The sequence below is a fragment of the Charadrius vociferus genome, unplaced genomic scaffold (genome assembly GCF_000708025.1).
Source record: "Charadrius vociferus isolate BGI_N301 unplaced genomic scaffold, ASM70802v2 scaffold90, whole genome shotgun sequence".
Taxonomy (NCBI): domain Eukaryota; kingdom Metazoa; phylum Chordata; class Aves; order Charadriiformes; family Charadriidae; genus Charadrius; species Charadrius vociferus.
In genome coordinates this window covers 11,141,003-11,161,023 of record NW_009647222.1, presented here as the reverse complement: position 1 = coordinate 11,161,023, position 20,021 = coordinate 11,141,003, and the positions used below count along the sequence as shown (strand labels likewise).

The following is a 20,021-nucleotide window of genomic DNA, read 5'->3' as shown; positions in this document are numbered from 1 at the left end:
TTCCTTTGGATTTATGATGTTCTGTTGGGTTTTTTTAACTGAAAATTTGCTTTGTTTCTCTGCATTTTTTGATTAAGTTGGAGATACACTTAACATCTTAACAGATAAACATCTTTTGTGTACCGTGCGAACAGCCTAACTTTAATAGAAGTATTAAAATTTACTTCAAAGCTGTCCTTCATTAGCTACCATCATGTTTAATTGCAGTAATTTCTGACTTTTGAACAAAAAAGAGCTGAACCTTGCCTACTCATTTTTGAGCCAAAGCTCACTAAGTCACCTGCAAGACTCTTATTAGGCTTTTCTGAGTTGGAGAAAGAGATGGCATTACATTATCACAGCTTAGTAACTCAGACATCCCTTTTTGTAAAATAGCAAATAAACCAGCAGACTTATTTTTCTTTCAACTTTTAATTACCTGATAAACCCAGAAAATTCATATATTCCTGGAAGAAAATAAATTGCCCACTGGCATGAGGATAAGAGGATGGTTTTTTGTTTGTTTCATCTCTTTTACCTATACAGTAAAATAAAACCAATGAAAATATTTTAACAACATGATCTTTTAAATTCATTTGCTAGAGATTATGAAAATTCCTAGTTAAGAAAATAACTACTAACTAAAAAGTAAGCAAAATTAAAATTATCAAGACCTTCGAGAGAACAGAACTTCCCCAAGCACCATTACGCAACAAAGTAAACTTCTTCAAGGATGCCATCTTACCTCCAGTGGTCGGTGTCAGGAACAGCGGGGAAAAAAAAAACCCAACTCTGGCAAGTTAAATGTAAAACTTAACAACACAGACCAAAAAAAATAATTTAAGGATCTCTAAAGTAAAGGCATAAAATGTGTATTCATTTCTGAATAACTCAGTAGCAGGTAATCTGAAAGAGAAGCCTGAAGGAAACAAAATTTATAAGAGCAACAGTCAGAATAAGGTCACTGCAAACAGATTTAAGAAGTTTTTTGTGTGTTCACAGTGGAGAAGAGTAGGGATGGTTCCAAACCAGAATCTTTTATTATGTGGAACATATTGATAGATTTCTCGAGTCATTATATTGATTGCAGAGAGCACAGAACAGCCTAATAAAATGGACAGTAACAAGTTGCCAAGAATGAATGGTCTGCTTTGAAGGGAAATAACTAATGAAGTCTCACAAGGACTTGTCCTACGTAAAATGCTATTCGACATACTGAGAAAAGAGGTAAATATTGTGATCGTATATTTTACTGACCATATTAACTTCCCTGTGTAGTAAAAAGATGGTGAGAAGACCTGCACGAGAACTTAGTGATACTTGAGGGATGGGGAGACAAAACAGTAGGTGAAGTTTGATACAAAAAACTCATAAGTGACATGTACAAAAAAACCCCAAAACCACAAACCAAAATCCCACAGCCCTAATTTTATATATATTTTGGTGGCCCTGAACTGATACCACTGAGGAAAAAGATCTCCGAGTTACAGTATAGAGTTCTATGAAAATGCATCTCAGTGCTCAACAATGGCCAAGAAAACAAAATAGATGTTGGGAATATATGGAAATATACATATATATATATACACACTATGAAAAATATGGAATAAACCAGAAAATGTCATTATTACACAATCTTCTGACCCCCTCATCTCAAAATTGTTACATAGTAAAAGTTTTAAAAGTATAAATGGGTAACAAGGACTGAGAAATGTATGTGACAGCTTTTTAATGAGGAATAACTGAGTAAATTAAGGGTTCTTTGTCCTCGAAAAAGGGAGGATTAAATGGTGATGTGACAGAGGTCTAAAAAACTGTAAAGAATACAGGGTACAGCTGTTCACCTTTTAAAAATATTTTCATAAAAAGATTAACAAGCACCAAACAAACCTTGAAGATGTCAGGTTCAAAAACAAAAAAGAAAAAAAAAGGTATGGAGCCTGCAAGAATACATCTTGGATGCTAAATTTATGTGGATTCAAAAAGTGTAAGACTTTTCTATCACAGTTACTAAATGTAATAACAACTGCCTATAGCTCTGGAAGTCAGTTTGCTGGAAACTAACACTCCTCCATCAAAGAGAAGACAATTACTTAGTTGGACACTTATTCTGTCACATTTCTTAGTCCCTCTTTAGGAAAAGGAATGGAAGAAGGGTACCCATATAAAGAATTTCAAATTCATTTGCTCACACCAATTACTATCATTTCAAAGACTTAACTATGCACTTTGCACTACATCACAAACAGACTGAAAAAATACATCTCATTTATATATAATTAGGTAGTTCATGTCCCAATGAAACACAAAAAGATTTATACCAATCGAATTAAAACATTAAAGAACTACAAGCATATCCAATACCACTGATTGCCATAAGAATCCTTTACACTAACTACAAATTTCCTTGGGTCAGACCTTTGCTCGATTTAAGATGGAGCAATTCCTCACAGCAGGGAGCAAGGTCACTTAACATACATTGATGGCTTCTACAACAGCCAGAGTAATTATGTGTTTTCTTTCCCTGAAAGTAATCACCACTATCCTGCTCAACATCATCATGGACTTGCATTTTTCTAAGGTGCATGTAAATTCTATCAATACCACTTACACTCTTCACCCCCTTCCCTGCCTGTTTACGTTCATCTGTAGAGCCAGTCTTCTTTTTTGCTACATGAATCTTGCTTACAGCAAAACTAAAAGCAAATACAATTATATAAGTGAAATTTTATTATGAGTTATAGGCAGTGACCTGCTTATGAAAGTTAATATTGCCTTTTCAGTGTGGAAATAATACTGTCGATGTTTAATACATGATGTTTAATATGCAATGTTATAGAAGCATAGACTTGAAAAATTAAAAAGCAAATACATATTGTTAAAAGGATATCCCAGATGTAACTCGGGAAGTATACAGCAACATTAGATTAAACCAGGTGACAGAATGAATAGACCAGGCAGGGAACAATCATTAGCCTTGGGAGTATTAGCTAGGCAAATTTTGCCATCATTAATATCCATTAATTTAATAGTATTAGAAATACTATTGAAATACTAATGTTATATATATATTACAGAAATACAAATATAGTATTGATATTTTTATAGAGACACTAAAAAAAATAATCTCACGCTAGCCTCCCTTCAGAGATGGAAATAAAAGATCAGCTATAACATAATATACAATATTCAAAGAAATGTAGTTTAAGATAAAAATGTCTCTAATATGAAATTACATACTCTTCAATAGTCTTTCTAGGAATAAGTGAAAAGCTTTTGTGCATACAATGTATTAAATTATTAAAAATACAAGTCTAAAACATCCCAAGAAAAAGTAGAATACTGGACTCAGTTCAACCACTTGCAACTTCTTTTTTAAACTGTAAATACATACCTTTGCCCAGATTATTAATCCAAGGTAAGTATCAGTGGTGCAGAAAACTGTGATACAAGCAAAATTTAAACAATTTAAAAAACAAATTTAAACATCATAGGTATTGACCATGATTTTCCACCCTGAAATCAGATCCCAGCACATACATCTTACCCAAATTACTCCAGTGATACTCCATGACGACCATTTAACAGGTGGACAATTTTGTAGTACCTGCATCTAATTAATTAGGGTAATGGTAAGGACAGTAATAGGAACTGATCAGTGTTAGGAATTCTTTATGCAGTACTCAATTTTTTAAAAGCCTTTTTAAAAAAGTGGAAAATACATACAATTTTTTTAAATAACGAGAGAGTTGCTAGCCCTCTACTTCCAACAGTTGTGATTGGTACTTATTCCGATTAGCTGTCCATATCCTCATACAGAAGATAATTCTAATAAATACTGCAGTGAAAAAGACAGTATCTACAAATATCACAAAGAAAAGATGACCTCAGTAATGGAAACCAACAAACATTTTCAAACAGCACCTACAATCAGTTAATGCTCTTTTAATACAACTTGCTTACTTATTTCAATATTCAGCAGTAAAAGTTGAGAGGGACATTTCAAAAGCTGAAGATACCAGTCTGCATCTTGCCTATAGAGCCATACAGGTTTAGGAAGTTCCTGCACGTCAACCCTTTATTATCACCCACTCAGTTGAGATATGCCTAGTGAAAACATGTCTTGTTTCAGTGCAACATAAAATAAGTTGGTATAAAATATCAACGACAATTAATCAGACCTTTTTCACATTACATTAAGAATGTTCTCTACAATTTGGTTGTGCTTCTTTTTTAACATCTAAAATAAATTTCATTTTTTGGATTCTGAAACAACAGGTAGAATGTAGCATGACTGTTCTTGCAAATATGACCGATGATGCTGAAAGTCTTCCATGGAATTTAGTGATGCCTGATCCTACCCAATTACTGAACTGTAAGTGTCTTCTTATTTAAATTTCTATCTAAAGGCTTATTTGTAGTATAACTGAGAAACCTATCCTTTTTGTAACTTTTATATAGTTTTCAAGCAAGTGAGTAGGTAACTACAAAAAGGCTTTAATCATATAATCCTTCCTTAAGGAAGCTCAAATGTCACCTGACTAGGTCCAGCATATTTTAGTTAAACTGTACAGATGTTGTAAAGGCCATAAACACCTACTCACAAGAGTTGGACAAATGAAGACAACTGCATGAACTTTTCATCACTTCCTTTATTCATTTTTCTGTCAGGTAACTAAAAGTTTAGGTTAAAGAAAAAAAAAAAAGTCAGAGCCTGAGATATTCAACACAGATCAAAAGCAACTTCAGTTGAATGAAAACTACTATAGATAGACTATTGTTTTATCCTCCCACTCCATTTGATAGCCTTTTTATTCTAAGACAAGTACCTGCACTCCTGAGGTTGTCAATTTAATACAGTATTTGGTAATACTACAAAGACATCCAGCCATGTGTGAATCCCAGCCTGACAAATAAATGGATCTCCAAATACTATCACATTAGAATCTCTTGAACATCATCCCTTCTTACTTCTTTGTAGTCTGGCTCGTCATTAACAGTGCAAGCAAAATCCCCTCTCAGCTCTGCCTTCCAACTTTTCTGAATAGCACATTTTTCAGTTCTTGTATTCCAGCCACAGTGCTTTTCTACCTAGTTTCTATCTATACTGCAATTAGTTTGAGTTGTATTAATATACTAAAATAGGGACATATCTTTTTGCTATCGGTTATCGTGTCCCAAGATACTTCTTTGCCCATTTTTGTATTCTCCTTACTTGATTTTCTTCCTCCTCTCCATCTAAAGGGATTAACACGATGCTTTTTCCAAACTCCTGCTGTTGTTACATGGTTCAAAATGGTAATTAGTCGTATCAGCCTGATCCAACAGGGCCACAATTTCAGCTGAGCAAACAGACCTGTTTGAAGAGAGTTCCCTTCGAAGGAATGCAAACAGATCTGTTTGACCAGTCCCATTTCAAGGAATGCCTCCTTCAAACATCTCAAAATCCTCCTAATAGTATCTATCTTGAGAACCATGCATTCTTCATTATTTTCACAAAGGTGAGAAAAACTCATTAGAGTTTACCTCAGCCTCAGTTTCTTTAAACATCTTTCCTACTTAGCCCGGTGTAGTCATCTTCAATCTGTTTCACCAGAATTCAAAGTTGTCACTTACCCTGACACAAAGAACAATGAGTGGACTCCATGCCAATATCAACAGGATGTTTTTACCCCAAGTTCACATCCCACATTCTGGCAAGCTACACATACTTATTTCAAAAATCTATTCTCATAAATGGCGTCTGCATTTTTCTTAAGGGTTCACACTCGTAGAGGCCTTGGATGTTTAGCTGAATCTCACCTCTCTTTCATTCTTTCTTCTGTTTTACATCATTAAGTCTTCTAACCCTTTTTCTAGTCCTTTGTCACCTCTTACCCTGCTGAATTTCATTTTCTGGTTATCTCCATCATCCATTTCTCTTGTGCATTTAGTTTCTTGCATTTCTTCTTAATATTTTTCTTCCCATGTGTTTCACTTCCCATTTTTCAAATATCATTGACTAGCTCTTCCATTGCCAAGTCAAATCTGTAACCATAAAGGCAGGAAGCAAACTGTTTCCTGGAATTACCCTGCACAAGCTGAGATTTTTCTCCTTGATTTTGTTTGCTGCATGCCTGCTTTTCCCTCCTCTTCCATCACATCTGTAAACTCTCCCTACAGTCTTCTTTAGAGGCACACCACCCTTCAATTTTCTCCGTTAGTTCTTATGAGTGATGGTGTATGAGAGAATACTTTTCCCACTTACTATAACACACATTCCATTTCTGTGTCATGCCTCGATGCTATAATCACCTCGGTAAATATCGAAATCTTCTCTTCTTATTCCTACAATTCAGGAAATAAAAGCAGTATTTCTGACCAACTTGTCCATTACTTCCTCTTTGCTTGCTTTTGTGTCTGGCTGCTTTTTTTAAAAAAAAAAAAAAACAAAACCAAACAAAAACAAACCACAAACAAACAAAACCAGAACTTTCTGCCTACGTCATCTTTATTCCCTCCCATAAAATCTAGTAAGTGTGCATCACAATGTCGGACATCATTCCCCTCTGACCAAGTTGCATAAAGTAGCATTATGTTTGAAATTGTGATTCTTTCCCAGAAACTGATTTCTAAAGCCACGGATAATGTAAATATTACAGTTAAGCCTGAGACACAATAGTCAAACAACCTACTGCTGAATCTACTAGTACTTTTTGGACAAAAAATCAAGTTTAAAAATTATTACAATGTTTTCTATTTCTTAGAACAGATGTGGCCTAGCTGACTGTCCTTCAGTTTGAGTGCACTGTTTGAACAGGGTAGGGAACAGATAAAAATAATAAAACATGGGATTGCTCAATTAAAAATTTTAATATGTTTACATACTTCTGTATATTTCAGGTTAATTATCCAGAATGTCATCGGCTGGTTGTATTAAACTGGGCATAATACTGGTCTGTTGGAAAATTTGAATATGCTTCTTCTTTAAGATAAATGTTCCTAGTAATAAATAAAAAAAATGCAGCTAGTAAATGTTTGCTCATTATAATACAGAAGTAAACTGAGAAACCTAAAGAAGATGTAATGCATAAACACTCATAAATGCTCATAAAATTCAGAATTATTAGAAATGGAATTTAATTTAACTATATTTTTTTTTCTCCAAAACATATGCCACGTGTCAATATAGCAAACTTTTTTTTTCATCGTAAAATAACCTTTCAAAAATCTCACAGTGAAAAGTTAAATTAACACAATTCTGAATTTTTGCTTTCATAATAGGAAAGCATCAGGTACTAGAAATTCTTCTGCAAGATGTATGTATGCATGCATGATGAAAAAAATAAGACTAGAAGAATAGAACAGCAAATCACTTGATTATTTTTTTTCCTTCATGTATTATCTTCCTCCTTTCCCATTACAGCAGACACAAGACCTGTCCACCAAGAAGTGTCTAGTGCTTAGCTAAAGAATCATCTAGTTTTGTCAGACATAACGGAAAAGTGCCATTTATGCCATTAGCTTAACCCTGAGCTATCGGAAACTGGCAGTTCTACTGATACCTGTCCTTTTTTGTTTGAGAAAACTAAGGTAAATTAAAGAAACACATACTGTTTTACACCTGATAATTTTCTGCATAGTTATTTGTATTTATTCTCTATATTGCTATCTATATAAACTGTCTGTTGTGAGCAGAGCACTTTTAAGAATTCCAGCTACTGATTCATACATGTAAGTCAGTAACAATCATAATCTACTCTTTGAAGATTGTTTAAATAGTACTGAAAAACACACTTAAGCTGAACTGTTGATTTTTTAAAAAGGATAAACTTGTAACAAGTGTATTACAAAAGCAACATAGAACACAAGAAAAAAAAGCTCTTTGAAAGCCAAGCTACTGTGTTAATGGTAAAGAGCTTTATTTGAAAAGAAGAAAACTCTTTTGGTACTTACTTTGATTTCTGCTCCTGAGATAGCTCTGCGTTTATGTTATCTAAAGCTCTGCGGCATTCCCGATTCTGTCGTTGTTGATGACGCTCTAAAACCAACTGTGCTCTTGCAGCCTGTATACTTTGCCTGTCCCATTCAGCATCTCTTTGGCGTTCTTCCTCTTTTAGTCTCTATAGGAGTGAAAAAATGCTTAATTTCCTTTTTATTCAAAGATGAAACAGCCTATACAAAGTCTGATTGATAAATTCATCCAAACACGCTTGCCTTTACTGAACACTAGGGGTACCACTTGAAACCAGCAGAAAAAAGTAAGCACTTCCAAACTAGATAGGAGCCCATGCATTCGGCAGAAGTAAGATACTGCAGATGAGAAAGCTATCATTCTCCAGAAAGCAAGACAGACTCCTACCTCTGCACAAGGTAAGAAAATTAGGATCTGCTGCCTGGCAGAAGTAAGTTAATCAGTAGGTTACTATTTCTCTCCAACATATTAGCTCTCTAAAAACCCAGAGCAGCAAGACCGATACTTTTTAAGTTCTTGTTAGCAAGAGTTGTAATTTCTTGAGGTCAGAAGTTAGTAGTCATCAGCATGACTAACTCAGCACGGCTAACTCAGTGTAGTAACTGAGCCACCAGCACCAGATGAGTAGATCCAAACTGCTTTTTCCTCTGCCCTGGTTATATTATCACATCCTCACTTCTGGTCTGACATCACATTTAACTGATTCAAGAAACCAGGCCTGCAGAAGCCTCACTTTTCTTGGTGGAGCTCATTTTGTGTCAGCTTACTAATTTGAATGGGTTCACTTTAGAGTCACAGGAGAGCCAAGAAAACTACAATTCTATCTTCAGCTTTAACAATAGCAGTAGATAAGACATAGTGTAGCATATGGTATTGTAGGGATTAAAAAAATAAAATTGACCAGCTATTCATTAGCTGTTATGAATCCTGCCTCTGCACCAAATGAGGTAAGTAGCTTCCTTCTTCACAACACCTAGGGCCTGTACGCTCATGACTGCATAGGAAGGTGTAGATTTCTTCATTTTGACCACCTGCTTCCATCCACCTTTAGAGCAGCAATTATTATCAATATTTAATTTTTCTATAGTGATTCCATCCCAGCGCATGGGTCATAGTTTGTGGTATTGTAGAAAGGAAATTCCAGTGCATTCATGAACTCTTAAGACTATGAAATATGCATGAGCATGTGAGAAATGCTCACTCACGGATAAAAATGTAGAGAGGACAAAGTTTTCGAAGCAAAGATAAAAGTTTATTCCGGATCAAAATAAACAAGTCAGCTGAGTCGGGTGCCTCTCAAAAAGAGCACACTTAGCTACAAAACTTCAGGTATTTATGTCCTGTCCCCTTTTCCCATTGGTTAGGTACTTTAGGGGGCATATTCTTTCACGACCTGTTAGCCTATCAAAAACTCGATTCACACTTTTCTCCTTTTAAGGAGTTGTTTTTCTAAAGTTACACAGCTCTGCTTGTGCCGTCGACACACAAAATGGCTGCTTATAGCCCTGCTTGTGTCGTCGACATACAAAATGGCTGAAGCAAAACAATTCCATCTCTCACAAGCAGCATCACCGGACCTACTCTATTCATCTTCCTCAAGTGCCCTTGAGCATAAGAATACTCCTCTGGCCTGCCCTGCTCTCACCCCCAGCTGCTGGCTCTTCTTCCCCTGTGGAGCAGCCCACTCCTGCTCATCCCTTGCAGGTAGCCATGCAGTCTCAAGTCCTAAACTGCACAATGAAGCCTGGCCCTCGGGCTGTGCGGGACCTTGCTCCTCAGCTGCGCCACCATGGACCATGCCTCAGGATCCCCCAGGCCCCTTGGCCATGGGCTCCACAGCAATCTTCCTCTCAGCCCAACTCCAAGGCTCCAGTTCACTCCTGCTGCTCTATGACATTTCCCAGCTGCTTCAGAGACACTGTGTTCAGTTTGATTAATTAAAGTTTGGGTAAAATTCAGGTCAGTGGAAAACACGGTCTGATAATGGGACAGACAGGGCAAACATTGTCTATAATATTATTACAACCAGGAATACAGAATATGCACATAAGCTTTAATACCAGTTTCTCCAGAACTTGTTGCTGTTGAGAGTAACGGATTGCCATCAGCTGATCCTGAGTCATTCCCTTCCATCGATCTGTGATCACACGATGTCTACCAAAGGAACTGACTGCTTGTTCGGGGTTTTCAGAAAGTAAATCTCCTTGAAGGAGGCTGGAAATTTCAGTCATGTCATCCTTCATTTTTTGATACTTTTCCAACTTCCTTCTCTCAACTAGTTCAGCAGCCTAAATTCCGTGAAAGGAGAGAACCAATAGTTTTTCCAAGAGAAAATACAAACTAAGGGATGCAACAAAGTCAGCACATCATAACAGATTTCTTTCCAACTTGCATACAGTTGTCCACAGCATGACATATGAATACTGTGATCGTGGTACTATGATCATGGTCGTATTGACTAAGATTGAAAATCTACTAGTATAAATTTCTTTAATGTTGTCATATCATATACAGCAAGTAGTTTGGGGAAAAATAATTTTGTTTTATAAGAAAAGCCAAAATTAAATAAAAAATAATTTCACATTTATCCACAAGCAAATAGCAGTTGATATTTTGAGGCCAGACACAATACAGAAGAAATTCACAGTACAAATGTTCAATTTTGAATCACTAGCCTTGGTATATATTACATATTAAATCTATGTGGATAGCACAGTTAACCACTCAAAACAAACAAACAGGAGATGCCTATGTTAAACCTGAAGATGCAGCCTTGAATCCGTTCCTTTTGCTGATACAAAATGCAAACTTGAATTATGCAAATATATCTGTAGTATTAGAAATCATAACTTGCATTTCCTATGGAAATCACTGTTCCTAATGTCTACTTATAAGGTCATAGCCCCCTATTTGGAGGAAGTTTTCCCCTTACAAAACTCCCAAAAGCAAATCTGATGGCTTTATTTTAAAGAAATTACCTTCCAAAGAATAATTAGATTAAGTAAACTAATTTGAAATGAAATTATAATGCTATACATAATCCAGTTCTAATCCTGTCTTGTTCTTCTGTAATGTGTAAACTGAAACATCTGGAACAATGCACAGTGCCAGCCTCCGTCTGGACAGAGGACAGGTAATCTCCTTACACATCTCCATAGCACAAACAGCACAGGTTGCCAGACCTGTCTCTCACATATGTAGCTTTACACATGTATCTTGACTGCAACAGATCAGTGGATACCTCTCTCTCCAGTTTGTCCAAGATTGTCTCATGTTCTGTTCAAAAATCACTGGCTTGGGAATATTCACTTTGCAAGTTAAGTAGAACAGCTCTGTAATCATCTTGCTAATTTTCTTTTATCTAACAAAGTCTAACAAGTCTATAAATATGACATCATTAAATTAAGACATCTTCTGTAATCACATCCTCTCATTTTCTTAGCATTATCTACAAAGTGTCTTGGAAAGGATACAAGTCCTGTGCTATATAAAATAAGACAACTCCTTCTGATTTCAAGAACACAATTGGTATATATACCACTGTACTGCTTAACTGGGCATTCCTAAGTGTTATTGTCCTTAGTGAGGAACCTCTTCTGCAAGAGTAAGATTCTGCCATGGAATCACAATCACACCAAAAGAAGTGAAAGATATATATTCTAGTCAGGACTCTGGGTAGCCTTCATTTCTGTTACTTGGCTGCCAAATTAAAATGATTGCTACTTACGTATGAATGATTTCAGAAGGAATAACTGACAATTTAAGCTAGTAGTAGAGTCTTCTCTCGTACCAAGGACAAAAGCAATGTTGGTTCTAACCAGGTAAATTCCTGGTTAACACATACTTAGGTGAGATAAAATCTGAGAGGAAGGACAGCATTAATTTTCTAGACACTACATACTCTTAAAATTCTTACAGTACAGGATCCTGCACCACTGGTACCAAACATACCATCAACTCATTGTCCTGCTAATTAATTCCAGAACAACAAAAAGAACCATTAGCAATAAGCTTGTCAGCAATAAAGTCATTGGTAAGTAGAGGAAGCTGAACCACTGTCACAGGGGACAGCAACATCAAATCCTGTAATGAAAGCAGGCTGTGATGAACTGAGATACCCTACTCTCAGTCATCCTCTGGGATTCTTTACCAATTGACTAGCAGATTGACCAAAAAATGTTTCTCCTGGAGTACATGATTTATGGTTTTAATGTTCAGGGTTTTTTTTGTTTGACTTGTTTTTTTAAAAAAATAAATACTTCTTCTATCCGTAAAGGTACTGGTGTTAGAAAAAAAAAATAAAGAGCAAGTCTTTTTTAGATATTTAATATGCACACAAGGCAAGTAGAATGTATATGCCCCAACATTAAAAACCACACCAAACACAAAATTCCCACCCCACTTCATCCCTAAATCCCGTCACAAAATACGGAATTTTTACGCGGAATCAATTGCTATGACCACAACTATTTGGTATATTACTGCTACCCTAAATGCACCAGCCGCTTAGAGTACTTTTGTGGCTATTCATATAAAATACTGTTCAGTAGCCATGACTTCAATAAAAGCCTTTTCAATTATCTTGGGCTACCTATAAACAAAATTATATGCCAAATGTGCCCTGAAAGGCTCAAGCAACACTTACCCAGAGACATGCACGCTTATAGACTTAAAGCAAAAGATACCATACTTGATATAGGTTATATTTGAGAAGTCATGGTGGTCTGGCGAGGTCCCTGCCAACTGGAAAAGGGCAAACATAACCCCTATTTTCAAAAAGGGAAATAAGGAAGACCTGGGGAACTACAGGCCAGTCAGTCTCACCTCTGTGCCTGGCAAGATCATGGAGCAGATCCTCCTGGAAACTCTGCTGAGGCACATAGAAAACAAGGAGGTGATTGGTGACAGCCAGCATGGCTTCACCAAGGGCAAGTGTTGCCTGACAAATTTGGTGGCCTTCTACGAAGGGGTTACAGTGGCAGTGGACAAGGGAAGAGCAAATGATGTCATCTACCTGGACTTGTACAAAGCGTTTGACACCATCCCACATGATATCCTGGTCTCTAAATTGAAGAGACATGGATTTGACAAGTGGACAACTCGGTGGATAAAGAACTGGCTGGACGATCGCACTCAAAGAGTTGCGGTCAACGGCTCGATGTCCAAGTGGAGAGAAGTGACAAGTGGTGTTCCTCAGGGGTAAGTACTGGCACCTGTATTATTCAACATTTTTGTCGCAGACATGGACAGTGGGGTCGAGTGCACCTTCAGCAGGTTTGCCGATGATTCCAAGCTGTTTGGCGAGGTAGACACGCTGGAGGGGAGAGATGCCATCCAGAGGGACCTGGACAGGCTGGAGAGCTGGGCCCAAGCCAACCTCATGCAGTTCAACAAGGCCAAGTGCAAGGTCCTACATCTGGGTCGAGGCAATCCCAAGCACAAATCCAGGCTCGGTGGGGTATGGCTGGAGGCCAACTGTATCCTGGGCTGCATCAGAAGTGTGGCCAGCAGGTTGAGGGAGGTGATTCTGCCCCTCTGCTCCACTCTGGTGAGACCCCACCTGGAGTACTGCATCCAGGTCTGGAGTCCTCAACATAAGAAAGACATGGACCTGCTGGAAAGTGTCCAGAGGAGAGCCACGAGGATGATCCAAGGGCTGGAGCACCTCTCCAATGAGGAGAGGCTGAGAGAGTTGGGGCTGTTCAGCCTGGAGAAGAGGAGGCTCTGGGGAGATCTTATTGTGGCCTTCCAGTACCTAAAGGGGGCCTACAGGAGAGCTGGGGAAGGACTTTTTACTAGGGCACGTAGTGATCGGACTAGGGGGAATGGCTTTAAACTGGAAGAAGGCAGGTTTACATTAAACACTAGGAAGAAGTTTTGCACTTTGAGGGTTGTAAGGCACTGGCACAGGTTGCCCAGAGAGGTTGTTGAGACCCCATCCCTGGAGGTGTTCAAGGCCAGGCTGGACGTGGCCTTGGGCAACCTGGTCTAGTGGGAGGTGTCCCTGCGCATGGCAGGGAGGTTGGAACTAGACGATCTTCAAGGTCCTTTCCAACCTAAACCATTCTGTGATTCTATGATTTAAATGCAGCTTTTTTTGATGTGACTAAATAAATTTAAGCTAATTCATACCAAATATAGTTTAACCAAACTAATAGTGTCCATGTAGCTCTTTGAGCTGTATGTATAAGCTGAATGGAAAAAAAATAATCTGTGCAGTAAGATAAAGAACTGGAGCATGACAGATAATGGTAATAATACAGATAAAGGTTCATGCCATGTTTCAATAGGTTACCAAGCATGCTTGGTAAACAACCAAGAGACATGTACACAAATACCAAGGAAGTAGCCAAAGTGCCGAAATCAGTGGTTCTGGGGAATTACTGTAAGCAATAAAAATAAAAAGCTACTGGTAGTAATGTTTCCGTACAAGCAAAAAGAAAAGTAAGCAAACACAGCTATGATTATCCAATGACTGATATAAAACCAGAAAGAAGCATGGGAGGCTTTTGCTGTACCCCAGTTGACAGACTACAGGTCCCTGAGAGGCTGGGGAGTTGTTGCTGCCCTCTAGTCAGCAAGCTGAGAACCAGGAGGGAGAATTTTGATAGAGGGTAACTAGATAAGAGGATAGCTAGATCCTTGGAGAGGACAAAGTGAATAAATTATCTCTTCCACTTACTGAAACAACCTTGGAACTTAGCTGCTAAGAAACCTCTGTGAAAACATCATTATTTGTTATACTTTTATTCATCTTATTTTCCTTACAGGTCTCCACTTTTTTTAAAAACAAACAAACCAACCCAACATTAATTTACCTGGGTTCTATTGAAATCTTTAGTAGCTGCACAAACAGCACGCTTGTTTTCTTCTTCTTTTCGTTGTTGCTCCATAGTCTTTTGGTCAAGTTGAATCCTATTCTTGTCATAAAGATCATCTAAATTAGATCAAAATGAAATTTGGTCAATATTCACGGGCATCATGTGCCATATAAGTAACTATAAGACAGAGAGAGAGAGAGACAGACAGAGGAGCTACAGATACAGTAGGCAGAATTACATAACTATTTCCAAATCCTACCACCAAAGCTTTCCATCTTGGAATTTCAGGAGACTCGTGAAATCAGTTTATTATGTAACTCATTTTGTCTTAACAGTTAAAGTTAAAATAAAAATGTATGCTAAAGTCCATTATGCAGAAAAAATGTTTCATGGCAAGCTAAACAAGAAAAATCAGTATTATTTTGTCTGCTCTAGAACAGTAAAAACTAGTAAATTTGGTCTGATGAAGTAAACGTAACATCTAGCATGCAAAACATAGATGGTTTTTCAGAATGCTCTGAAACTTCAAGGCATAAAACAAATGAAATCATCACGTTATTAAATACAGATTTCTTAAGTGAGATATTGAATATATTAGAGCTTGTAAAGTAAAAACTGCTGCTGTATTCCTAAAAGCTGAATATTGAATATATTAAAATACTGCTACGTCAGACTCTGATACACTAGGCTATACCACAGTTTTGTCAGACACACAAGAACATCAGAAAAAGCAGATTAAAACCTTATTATTTTCTTTTGTTACCTGCAAATTTTTGATCAGCTAATGCATTCTTCCAGTCTCTCTGTTGCTGAAGAGACCACTCTCTGAACTGCTCCTTTTGAAATTTCATCCTCTGATCATAGTTTAAGTCTTCACCCATAAACTTCTGCAAGCCAGATACAGTACATCGAGGATCATTGTCTGAAAGTCGAGCAGGTTTATCCTTCTTTAGTGCTTGTGGATCAGAGAGGTCAAATTCACGTCTTGTTTCTGGCTTCTGAAAATTCTTCTGAAATTCACTGATGGCTTTATTTAGGTTTCTGATATCATTTTTCTGTCGTTCTTCTAACATACACATGATCTTGTCATTTTGCTTCATTTCATTAGCTAGAGAAAAAGAAACACAATGAAAATACAATTTTTAGAAGTGCACTTGTATCATAGAAATGCACATGTAGGATGCAAAATACAATTTTGAAGAGGAGTAAATAGAATACAAGTCTTCAAACTTTTATACCTTAGGAAAGAGTATTCGATCTATGAGTACCAGCCCAGCAAACACTCTAATATTAGTAATATTTACTTATAAAATACTTTCTTTTTTTTATGAATCAATTCTCTTATTAATGTTACAATGAAATAAATGCACGTGAAACAAAGACAGTAATAAATACTCCTAGAACTATAAGGTTTCATTTCATTGAAACTTGCAGTAACACATGAAATGTACTGTGTACTAATTTTTCCCATTTACTTTTAGTTTACAGTTACAACTGAAATACATTAAGTTGCTTATTAAGAAAAAAAAAATGGGCTCACAATGAAAGGAATATAGATAGCTGTTTCATAGTTCCAATAATTTTTCTAACCATAGCACTAAAAGAATTGATTGGCACTAACAGTTTGTGAAGAGCTTAATAGCTCTTGCTCACTTAACCAAAATGCTGTAATTGATTTAGTTTTAAAGAAAAACAAACAATCAATGAAACAAAAAACCCACCCAAAACTAGACATTCTAGCCATTTAAATATCATTCACAAGAAAAGATCGTTTACTCTGCTGCCAGACTACACATTGCTTCTGGCAGTTTCCTAGGAGTCAAAGTCTGACAGGTATTCTGGCAGGAAAATCACAATCAGCCATAGAAGCACAGCATGGAAGTTGGCAGCTCCATTCCAGCTCTTCTTAAAACCCACAGAGAGCTCAGTCTATGCGACCTTTTCACATGATACCACAGGAAAGCATTCCAAACACAGAGGGCCACAAAGAGTTTTGAGGCCAGGGGACATGGCTGAAATATTTGTGTGGCTACGTGTTCTGACTCGGCAATGGCTCCTTCTTACTGCTCTGTTGTACATGACTCATGCTTTGAGTAATAATAATCTATAAAGGATTCTATAGAATCTATATATTCTATTGAAGAATGGCCAGACAGAACATGGGCTTACTCTACAAGAAAGCAACCAAACAAATTTGCCACTACTATTCTGAAAAGAACAGTATTAAGTAATTAAGGTTTTTTTTAAATGCTCTTCAGGTCCCTAAACAATGCTATTTGTCAACATTTATTGAAAGAAAACACAGAAAATTGTGGCCTATTAGGAAACGTGTACCAGTTTAATCATGTAAATATAAATCTTTGGATACTGAGGAAAACACATACTGTACCAATGCAAATGTATGAACATAAATAGAACTACATATTGTAGTATTCACTTTGTATGTCTGAATTTAGAGAAAAGCCTATAATTGTGGTTATATAATAATCTTGATTGATAGATTTATATAGATAGGGATATATGGCAAGATTCAAGGATATAGGCTCCATTTGGAAATAAATATGGCAGTTTGAAAAACCTAAAGGGAAAAAGAAAGTGGGAAACAGACAGTAAATTACATTTAACTCTTCACAGAAATATCAGAGTATCTACGAATATACCAAGTTCTTCATTTCGTGCTTTTTCTGCTGCTTCTTGAGTTTTCCTATCCTTGACCTGGGTATCCAGTGCATCTTTGTCAACCTATTAAAATGAAAACAAGCAGCTCTTTAAGAGATGCTATGTTTGAATGATTAAAAAGAGGCATTGTTGAGTTACACTGATGAGATAGATATAAAATCACTACCAATAGAATACATATACATCTCTTTAATGTAGGTAATATAAAAAGAAAGTCCAGAAACAGCAAAATTCTTGTTTGCTTAGTTTTTATAATCATAGGTATATTATCCCACCAAATCAGAACAAAACACATTTACATGATAAAGCTATAAACATTTAAAGCTGCATTACACAAAATATGTTTTCCCCATTATAGGCAGCATTTTTATTTAGTTTTTCTTGGTTTTGTGCTCTCATTCTTTGTAAAAGTATTTTGACAGTCAGATGACAGGAAGTTGTAATAGTTCAGATTTGAAAAAAATATAGTTAATTCACTAGAAGTACATTGAAGAAATAATGGGGAATGGAAATAAATTTTCCAGTCTTATCTGACAGAGAGTGGGATTCATGTGGTTGCCAAAATGCAATATTGGGTGCCATTTGAGATACATGCAGACATCTACAATGAGCTGACTGATACAACACGTAATAGTCACATGCCTGGAGAGTGGTAGCTGAGCAAGGCATAACAACCTAATGCATATCATCAAATGGTAGCAGCCACCTACATTTTAGGCAAAAGAATCGGGTCCCATATTTGTTGACAGAAGGTGGCAAATTAATAAGCAGAAACATGGATTTTATTTCTTCTTTTTTCCTTTACCGGTCAAGTCACTTAATGTGTTTAAAAGACTTATCAAAAAAAAAAAAAAAAAAAAAGACAAATCTTCAAGAACCTGGTAAACTATTTTGACAGTCTTTGCCTAAAAACTATTGAAATCTAGACAAAAAGACCTAAACAAATCATGGCTGAAAATACACATTTTTTTAATGCTGTAAAGGACTACTAACTATACCAATCAGGCAAAGAGGTACATTAGTAAGCAAGAGTGAAACCATAAAAAATTCTACAGGGTATCATTGTCCAAAAACAATGGTGTCATGGGGATTACATATCAACTAATTTAGAGGTCTCATTTGGGACACCAAGCTTTCAATGTAACCATAGGAAAAACCGTTAAGAGAAATTCAGTATGACTCCATTAGTAACTTTGGCAGTAATACAGCTAAGTCAATGTACTGATTTGCATGTGCAAGAGAGCTATCAGCTCTCTCCCTTTTGAACAGCTTTCACTTGAAAAGAATACATCCCTAAAGCAACCACTTCTAGTCCCATAAAGCTACAGGCTTAACTTTAAAGCATTAAAATAACAAACCCTTAACTATGAACAGTTTGAAGCAGCTACTTGCTAATCTACTTGTATTTATGTATAATAGTTCATATATAAATGGAAAGTAATTTTTCATTTGGACAACTCATCTAAACTTTTGCGAAACTGATTTACTGAGGATAAACTCTTAAGTCTCTAAGTGAAGATTACTCAGATGAGGAAACAGATACAGAAGTTAAAGTAATAACAAAACTAGTAATAATCAAGGAAAAAAAAATATCTCAGTTTCTATTCTGCTTTCAGATTAGAATATTATCTCCACGTTTTTAAACTACTCAATCCCTGCTTAAGAATTTGTGGTGTCTTAAGTCAAATATTGCCTTGATTTTTTAATTTTATCAGAGACAGCTGCTCAGCTAAACTGGTGAGAGAGAAAAAGAGAGAAAAGGCAAAGAATTTAAAACCACATTGGAAACACTGATATAGTATATCTCTGTATATATTGGTTGACTCTTCATGCTTTGGACTTGGCCTAATTTCAAAGCACAAGAATAGCCCCTTCTGTCAGCAGTCATTGTTCAGCCAAGGAATAAGGTACATTGAATGATGTTAATCAAAATATTTACAAAGTTCCTCCAATGGGCTCTCCTTCATTTTAGATGTTTGTCTCATGTAAATGGATCTATCAAAACCTGTCCATTAGTTAGTTCTGCTAAAGTATTTGAGAAAGACCTTCAGATGGTGTAGTTCAGTATTGCTCAATAAAGTACACAGAGATATGCTGATTTTCATTAGCTGATAATTTATATTTTACGTTGTCAGGAAAAAAATCAGACACATCAATTAACTCAATATACATAAACATGGTCTGATGGATCTGTCATCTGGCCTGATGCAAACTAGGAACCAACTGCAGGACCCCTTTCAGCAATAAATCTCCCACAGCACTGATTCTAGCTTCTAGTGAGATTCAACCAATGAGGGAAGTATCAGCACAGCAGAAAGGTAGAAACCACCTATTTGTTTACACCACATTGTGTGAGATGACTCTGCAAGGCCTCTGGCTTACCCCAAAGCAAAGCATAGAATCATTTCAGTTGGAAGGGACCTTTAAGATCATCAAGTCCAACTGTTAACCAAACACTGCCAAGTTATCACTAAACCATGTCCCTCAGCACCACGTCTACATGTCTTTTAAATACCTCCAGGGATGGTGATTCAGCCACTTCCCTGCGCAGCCTGTTCTAATGTCTGATAACTCTTTCAGTGAAGAAA

The 20,021-nt window shown here is 36.6% G+C and overlaps 1 protein-coding gene across 1 annotated transcript; it reads right to left on the bottom strand.

Annotated features, from left to right (window-relative positions):
- Positions 1-6,878: 6,878 nt before the first annotated feature.
- On the bottom strand, positions 6,879-19,611 carry RIBC2 (RIB43A domain with coiled-coils 2). The gene is made up of 7 exons (XM_009879785.1): positions 19,561-19,611; positions 17,415-17,496; positions 15,518-15,862; positions 14,752-14,870; positions 9,994-10,221; positions 7,915-8,081; positions 6,879-6,960 (listed from the first exon to the last, which is right to left on the bottom strand). Exons 1-7 carry the CDS (start codon positions 19,609-19,611, stop codon positions 6,879-6,881), a joined length of 1,074 nt encoding a protein of 357 aa, XP_009878087.1.
- Between the last annotated feature and the right edge of the window lie 410 nt (positions 19,612-20,021).